This window comes from Girardinichthys multiradiatus, chromosome X, assembly GCF_021462225.1.
Source record: "Girardinichthys multiradiatus isolate DD_20200921_A chromosome X, DD_fGirMul_XY1, whole genome shotgun sequence".
Classification (NCBI taxonomy): Eukaryota; Metazoa; Chordata; class Actinopteri; order Cyprinodontiformes; family Goodeidae; genus Girardinichthys; species Girardinichthys multiradiatus.
The window spans coordinates 1813125-1822321 of NC_061817.1; the positions used below are offsets into that span (position 1 = coordinate 1813125).

The 9197-nt window shown below is 41.0% G+C and overlaps 1 protein-coding gene across 1 annotated transcript in view; it reads right to left on the reverse strand.

Annotated features, from left to right (window-relative positions):
- Nucleotides 1-4235: 4235 nt before the first annotated feature.
- Nucleotides 4236-9197, reverse strand: part of LOC124863026 (syntaxin-binding protein 4-like) — a 136118-nt gene continuing 131156 nt past the window's right edge. The window contains exon 19 of the mRNA XM_047357266.1: nucleotides 4236-5134. Within this exon, the coding sequence (XP_047213222.1) occupies nucleotides 5097-5134 (38 nt within the window). The 3' untranslated portion in view covers nucleotides 4236-5096. The remainder of the gene's footprint in view (nucleotides 5135-9197) is intronic.

The following is a 9197-nucleotide window of genomic DNA, read 5'->3' on the forward strand; positions in this document are numbered from 1 at the left end:
TAGAGATGTGCTGGACACTTTCACCAGGTCAGCTGGGAGAGATAATCACACAGTCAAAAAACGATTGGCTAAAGTAATACAAAAATGAAGTGGCTGGATATGCTGCCCTTGGTGATGTTTTACATCAGATCATCACCCACTGAGCTCATGGGTTTAACTCCCCATTAGCTGCTGACAGGAAGAACCATGCCCTGACCTTTCACCTCCTCTCTTCAGTCAGGGTGTGCACCCAGTCTGGATTCACAGAGAGAGCAACTGACATGTTCAATGATTTTAATCTGCTGAGAAGTTTTTGTCTCAAACACACAGGAGGCTCTAACCAAAGAACCAACAGGAGAAACACATGGAACTCTGGATGAGGACAAAACTAAGGTAAGCAGATCATACTGCAGGAAGGGAGAGACGTCCTCTGAAGGAAACCTGCCCTCCCCTGCGCCTTCGGGTTGGGGAGAGGTCTCTGACTATCATTTCAGCCTACGGGCCGAGTGGTAGTGCAGAGTACCCGGCCTTCTTGGCGTCCCTGTCGGGGGTGCTGGATAGTGCCCCTCCCGGGGACTCCATTATTCTGCTGGGGGACTTCAACGCCCACGTGGGGAACGACAGTGACACCTGGCGAGGTGGGATCGGGAGGAATGGCATCCCCGATCTGAATCCGAGTGGTGTTTTGTTATCGGACTTCTGTGCTAGTCACGGTTTGTCCATAACGAACACCATGTTCAAACATAAGGGTGTCCATCAGTGCAAAATTCCGGTTAGTTTCATACCAGAAAACAATTTAAATTAAATGTATCCTGCCACATATACCCTCATTTTTACATAACATGAAACAGACATTCATTTCACAAAAACAGACAGACAAAATGGTCAAACATCGGCCACATAAACGTTCGATTACCCAATAACTACAGCATTTTAGAGTGGAACCACTTTGTGTCACTTAATGGTTAAAACGTATTTCTTACCCTTTTCTGGTGACTCGACAATTATTTCCAGGACCAAACAAGCTCCATCAAACTGTTGTTTTAACTTGTGGTTGAAACTTGCTAATATATTTCTCCTCCCCGTCTCCAAGGCTGCTCCTACAGAACAAGCAGGGAGCTCATTTTCTAGTGATTCTCTCAGTCATTCTCTCACTTCACACACACGTTCACACATTCTGGCCAACCAGGCAGTACAGCACCATTTCCTGGTCCACATGAGAGCTGTTTTCGTTATCTCCTCTGAGACCTGCAGAAGCAAACTGTGTTCCAGAGAATTCCCTGTAGAGACACTGTCTCTACGAAGCCGAGTGGAGCGGTTTTCCCGGTCTGAAAGAAGAACAAGAGCTGCATCACCGTGGTTACGGTAACGTGCAGTTTGGTGGCCTGACAGAACGAGCCACTCCCCACAGCTAAGGAGGTTAGCTGTAGCTAACCGTTTGTTGACTGTGGACGTTTCTTCAAACTTCGCCTCCCTGGACAGCTTTTCCTCAGCATGGTTCAGAGGTTAGGGCAGAGAAACATTTAGAATGAAATAATCTAAACGTTTTTCATTTTATGAAGTTTGGTTTTGTTTGTCTGAAACTCAGCTATCTTAGTGCTAGCAGGCTATCTGCAGCACACATGCTCAATTTTGTGTTCTGTGTTTGTGTGTTTTTAAAGTTAAGACAAACTTTATTTAAAGGGTGATTTTAAACACAGAAGATTGATCATAACGCACAGTCTGCCTTTATGCATTTTAACCCTTTTATTGACGGTATTTTAAAGGTTTGTGTTTGATTCTGGTGCTAAGCTATCAGCTCATTTTGTTAACTTTAACTGCTAACAGCTAAGAACACGTGCTTGCATACTTAGGCGCATTTCTCCAGAAAGATTTGGTTCTTTTCCAAAATACCTCCCTTAAATATTTGACCATTTCCTTAATAATATTTCTTTAAATATTATTTTAATAAAGGCAGCTAATGAGACACAGTTCAGAATTAGTCATCCAGGAGGTTAGTTTTATTCAGCAGATCATTCGTTAAAACATTATTGTAATAAAATAATATTTTATCTGATCTTGCATTATGAAAGGTTGTCTAAAAGTTTGCTGATTATTGCCTAAGTTAGTTCCAAAACTAACATAACTTCATTTCCAGATTCTTCAAGATAATCCTTGGTTCTCAAACATAAACATTGCATGGTAATGTTGCATCACTCTTTTGGTCATGATTTTCAATCATCTTTAATCAACTTGTTTATATTGTACATAGTCCATTAGTCTTCCCTATTCTTTAATTCTGCTTGGTAGTTTAGTTGGATTGTTTTAGCATGGTGAAGAGTTTGTTGATTGAAATATGTTTGACTTTGAGTTGACTTATTTTTGTTAATAAATTCTTGTATTTTAAGAAATTGTGAATTCATTCCATATATGTGCAGAGTTTTTGCTGTTCAATAATATCAGAGCTTGGCTCACCTTTTTGATTTTGTCCTAATACCATCGCCTTACTGGGCCAGTATTCACAGGACAACCCTTAACAGACCGAAATTATTTGTTAAAAGTTAAATTATTGATATTAAATATTAAATAATATTTTCAGATTCATAGTTACAACATAAGAATGAGACAAACCCCCTCATAATCTCAAACAAATATCATGTAGCTGCCCTGCTTGTGCACTATCATCACCAGACAATGAAACACCAAGGAAGGCATCTAACAGAAGGAGCCATACGCGCCAGTGATAAATGGCTAGCTAAAAAATACCTTTGTGTTCTCTGTGCTACCAGGTTGCTGTTTCTGTTCCACTCCTGGACCCTGATTCAAGTCCTCCCTGTGAGAGTTGCTTCTGGAATCTTCTCATACCACGGTCGTCCACTGCAGCTTCTTTCACTCCAACCTTCATCTGCCTGCCCGCTTTCTCCAGCGTGCTCTCCGTGGAGCTCAGACTCACAAGTCACCCAGATTTTCACTGGTACGTCACAACACACATCTGCCACTCATGGTTGGTTTCCCAGCTTCTCCATCAACACCTGTCATCCTCCTCCAGACATTAAGTCAACTTTTCACCCTGCAATATTTATGCATTGTGCACCTGAGTCTGCTCCCTCTCTGTGGAAAATCATCCTACATTTCCTTGTCCCAAGTGTCCAGAATAAACTTTTAAAGAGAAATTGATCAATCTTCAGCCTGCATTCAGGTGTCTAAAAGCCTGTTTGGACTAAAAGTCTCAGGTCTTAAGTACAAATGTCGGTAAATGCCCATATTTTATTACACACATCTATCTGAATGAAAGTATGTATCTGTGTATGTACACTAATGAATTTAACATAAATTGTACTAGCAGCTTTATTTTCTCATTCAACATTTAATAATTGTCACAGTATTCCTGAACTACTTTAAACACGGACATCACCAACCTCTACCGCTGGCGGTTTGGACTGAGATTATGTTCATCCAGTCCAATTCACAAGTACACTCACGCTGATTGTCCCACAACAGCCAATCAACACATCAGAAAAACCAGACAACCACTGCAATGACCAGTGAGAAAAAAAATAACAGAATATGTGAGTAACAGCATGCAGTTTTGTGATAAAGTATTGCACCCCGCAGATTATTTTTGTTTTTGCTTTTTGTCTCACTTAAATAATTTTTTTAATCAAATTTGTATATTTTGTATAAAGAAAACATGAGTAAATAAAAAAAAAAATGTGTCAAATGTTTTCATTCATTAAGGGACAAAAGTTGGGAATGAGTCTTTAACATCACTACTGAAGAATTTTAACCCACTCTCCTTTGCAGAAATGGTTTAATTCAGCCATGTTGTAAGTATGAATCGTGTTTATGGTCATAGTACCACAGAAGGTGACTGTGGCTCAGTGGGAAGAGTACTTGTCTTGCAATCTGAAAGTTGTGAGTTTGATTCCAGCTTTCTCTTGCCACATGTTGATGTACCCCTGGGCAAGGCACTTAACCTCAAGTTACCTACTAATCTGCGTATGTGCGTGTTTGTGAGTGCAATTGGGTGAATGTGGTCAATGTAATCAGTATGTGAACATTTCTCAATAAAGAACTGATTGTTTAATGGGCTTCCTAATTTATTACATGACTCTAAATTAGCATCCATTACCCCAATGGAGAAAAGATTCTCTACAAGAAAACAAACCTAAAACAATTGTGATCAACAGAAGTTGAAGCATCTGTGGGTAAACGCAGATACTTCCTGATAGACTCTTTGTTTCATGTTGTCATGGAAACAGACTACAGACACCAGGTCCATTCATCAATTATCCCTTTAATATAAAACATAATAAAGAATATGAGGCCACACTAAAGATGCAGTTCAGTTCAATAACACTCCATAAATGGGTTTGCAGCTGTTGGCAGAAATAAAACAATGTTTCACATGTCGCCTATAACTGGTTTCTGTTCACACTGACAATATGTAACACATCTTGCGCTACGTTGGCAGTAAAGCCTCTCCATCAACATGAACATGAACCACTGCAGTGATGTGAAGCTGCAGATGACACTCCTCACTCAGGTCCACGATCTCTGACGCCCTTACCTACTACCTTGACTAATGAGAAAGGGCAGAAGAGGTAACATAATATTTCTAAACGTTTCTCAACAGTAATGTTTGTGGCATAGCAAACAAACCAGGGAGAAAGATAAAGCATATGGCAGGGAGATGATGATGATGAGACAGAGGACGGTTTAGCTCTGGATTGTCCCATCTAAGCAAAAACAAAGCTCTCCTTCACATGCAGTACATAGAGTCAATCTGCCTGTGAGCGTGTAGCTTTACAAAAGACATCAGTATTAACAAGGTTTACAGCAGCACGTGTGTTGTGCACTCGGTCATGCAGTGCCATCAACATCACTTGCTGCATAAGGAACAATATTGTTTGCTGCTGAGATGCCGGGGAAAACTTCGGCTGCAGTGTGCAAGCAGGGGTCTGCTCAGAGATGCCTTCTGTCATTGTGTAATGGGGGGTCTGGACTGGCTGAAGCTGTATTGTTTGCTGAAGTGATCCCGCATCCTGCTGACTGCTGAAGAACGTCACTGGTTTGGGCTCAGTGGGCTTCTTTGGTGATGGGGCAGGACCTCCTTCAGTCCTTCAGATCTCTGTAGCTCATACTTGAGAATTGACATCTGATATGGCATCTGACGCTGCAGGACAAACACAGATCAGAACACCTGTTGGGATCTAGTTGTTTGTTTACTTTATGATATTTTAAGAAACATACCCTTTAATGTTCAAACAGTAAATAGTTGCACATAAAGTGAACATAGACTTTTCTACATTTTCAGTATGTTTGCCCAAAGTGTCACTGCCACTAAAAACAAGATGTTCAAAGCAGAAATGTCTTTGCAAAAACAAGTCAACTCAGAATTGTTTTACCAATAAATGTACAATGCAATGCTAAAGTATTCTCACCCCTCATGCTCTGCAATTAGAGTTATAGCTGTATCTGAAACTTAACTGCTGGATGTTGTTTCTGTATTCATGACATTATGCTCTCTAAGCTAATTCCAGTTTTTCTAGGGCCACTGTGACTCAGTGGGAAGAGTAGTTGTCTTGGAATCTAAAAATTCTTGGCTCGAATATAGCTTCCTCTTTTCACTTGTCGACGTGCTCCTGGGCAAGGCACTTATACCTAGTTGCCTACCGATCTGCATATTGGTTTATGGATGTGAGTGTGATTAGGTGAATGTGGCTCTAGTGTAGAGCGCTTTGAGTGGTCGGTATGACTAGAAACTGCTATAGACATTCAGCCCATTTACCATTTATATTAAAAAAGGAGTGGGACTTTTTCAAAAGATCTCGAAACTTGATAATGCTTACATGAACCACAATGAGGCCTTTTCATTTTCAAAGCGGATAAGTAATTAAACAATTTAAATTAAACCTCTTGCAGCCAAACAGAAACTGCAGTGGAGTAGGTACCATATATGGTGTAATTAAATCCTGTCCAGAAAGAACACAGAACCAAAACATGTTGGTATTTGGAACCTCCAGTGTGGTTTATTAAGAGACTGGATTGTTTAACTGACACAAAACACTTTTCTAAATCATTGTGTAGCCATTTATTGTAGCAACAAAGCAAAACAAGGAGTTAGAACCCATGTTTTCATGGACCCAGCTACACTGTAACAGTGGATAAGGGTAATGAAAACAAAGAGCTTCTCCTCACCCACTAAAAACTGATGAACTGAAATATTGATATATAATGAAAAAAATCTAGACTTGAAGCAAAGGAACAAAACTAGGCTAAATATGAGGACCCAATAGAGTTCAATCCACTTCCATTCCATAAAGCAGTCAGCAGCTCGACCACTGATGTCTTCATGGTGTTTTACTTTTTACATGCCCTATGCTAGTACAGAGCCTCAGTTGACCTCCAAGAATCCCATTATTAAATCAATTAATAACCAGTATGTCAAAATGTTCACCCTGCATTGTTTTAGTCATGATAATTTGCTGCATCACTAAGATATTTTTATCAGTGTCTGAACCAAATGAAGGATAGCATAATTGCAGCTACCATATGATTGCACATCAGTATTTTAAATTATCCCATTCACCACATGTATAGAATTAGCTTGAAGTGACCTTTTGGGGCCAAACAACGTGCTTCTGTCAGAAAACTAATTGTAGACAGACTGCATTTCAGAGTGACAATGCTGGTCAGAACCAGAACATGAATTATGTCCTAATACCTTAATACTGCAGAAATTAAAAGTTAGAATTACAGCATTTTGTCACAAGTAATTCATTACTCTAATGAGTTACTGGTTGAGTGGAGTAGGGTGCTGGTCTGTTAGGTCTCCAAGCTATCCTCCCTCATGGGTTTAAGGCAGACCCAGCTCCAGAGGAATGTAGCTTGGGGGCTGTGGCAAATAAGTTTTTATTTTTCTTGGGGGGGAGGAAAAATTATTTTTATTTAATATAAATATGTAAATAATCATTTATGTAGCCTTTCAAATGAAATAACCATGTTGTTTATTAAGGTGTAGGGCCTCCTTTTGCGGCCAATACAGCGTCAATTCGTCTTGGGAATGACATATACAAGTCCTGCACAGTGGTCAGAGGGATTTTAAGCCATTCTTCTTGCAGGATAGTGGCCAGGTCACTACGTGATACTGGTGGAGGAAAACGTTTCCTGACTCGCTCCTCCAAAACACCCCAAAGTGGCTCAATAATATTTAGATCTGGTGACTGTGCAGGCCATGGGAGATGTTCAACTTCACTTTCATGTTCATCAAACCAATCTTTCACCAGTCTTGCTGTGTGTATTGGTGCATTGTCATCCTGATACACGGCACCACCTTCTGGATACAATGTTTGAACCATTGGATGCACATGGTCCTCAAGAATGGTTCGGTAGTCCTTGGCAGTGACGCGCCCATCTAGCACAAGTATTGGGCCAAGGGAATGCCATGATATGGCAGCCCAAACCATCACTGATCCACCCCCATGCTTCACTCTGGGCAAGCAACAGTCTGGGTGGTACGCTTCTTTGGGGCTTCTCCACACCGTAACTCTCCAGGATGTGGGGAAAACAGTGAAGGTGGACTCATCAGAGAACAATACATGTTTCACATTGTCCACAACCCAAGATTTGCGCTCTTTGCACCATTGAAACCGACGTTTGGCATTGGCATGAGTGACCAAAGGTTTGGCTATAGCAGCCCGGCCGTGTATATTGACCCTGTGGAGCTCCTGATGGACAGTTCTGGTGGAAACAGGAGAGTTGAGGTGCACATTTAATTCTGCCGTGATTTGGGCAGCCGTGGTTTTATGTTTTTTGGATACAATCCGGGTTAGCACCCGAACATCCCTTTCAGACAGCTTCCTCTTGCGTCCACAGTTAATCCTGTTGGATGTGGTTCGTCCTTCTTGGTGGTATGCTGACATTATCCTGGATACCGTGGCTCTTGATACATCACAAAGACTTGCTGTCTTGGTCACAGATGCGCCAGCAAGACCTGCACCAACAATTTGTCCTCTTTTGAACTCTGGTATGTCACCCATAATGTTGTGTGCATTTCAATATTTTGAGCAAAACTGTGCTCTTACCCTGCTAATTGAACCTTCACACTCTGCTCTTACTGGTGCAATGTGCAATCAATGAAGACTGGCTACCAGGCTGCTCCAATTTAGCCATGAAACCTCCCACACTAGAATGACAGGTGTTTCAGTTTCATTGTCCAACCCCTGTATATGTGCATCAGTCACCAGAAAATGCTGAGTAATTATGCTCAGGTTAGCATAAACGTATCTCATGCGTTGCAGAAATCTTAGAAACTAATCTGCACTGCATTATAATCATTGTGTTCAAAACACATTAACTCCAGAAACCTGAAAGCAACTGAATAAGAAATTCAACCTGGAAAGACTCACATAATGGATAAACAACAAGAAGACGGTTAAAGAGTTTATTAATGAAAGATTATTTCTTTCATTAATTTTTTTCATTAATTATTTCTTTCAGACCCCTGAGGAAGACGTGAACGCTGAGGATGAAATGAGTTTGAATAAACATCTTATGATTATGATGAGGTATGTCTTCCACCCCGGGATCCAATCCTGGTGGTGGCGTAGGCCTTGGTATGGAAGGAGTTGGGAGCCTATGGTGGAGAAGGGGTGGAGGAGAGTCGAAGCTCAGCAGAAGAGTGGTGTCTTCCATACAGTGGGTCTTTAAAAGTGAAGACCTGGGAGATGATTGGCCGAGGAAGAGTGTGGACCTGCCGTTGATTGGAGCAGCCAGTGAGAAGTGGTGAGTCTTCCATGTTGAATTTTTGTTTAAACTCCATTCTCCTCAAGAGATGTGGAAGTGTTTTTGATACAATACTGAACATTTTAAACATTTCCATTCTTTTTTTTTTTTTACACAAACCTTAAATGCCATCCATTGGTGGAGTGTCTGAGTGCGTTGTTCAAATTGAAGGGCTGCATCCTTCGAAGGACTGGTCTACGAAGGCCAAGTGGCCACAAAAACCGCGAAGACTGGAAGTGATCGGCTGTGAATTTTTGAGCCAGAATACCTTAGCGTTACCTCAGCGTAACTTCTGTCTCCTAGCAACCGTGACAGCGTGAAGCTGTAAAAATTTAACCTGAAGGTTAGCCCCACTGTCTCCGCTGTAAATAACTGCACGTTTTTAATTTACCCCTTTACATATTTCTGATGGTTTATGAGCTTGTTTTCTCCAAAATGTTCTTGTTTTATTA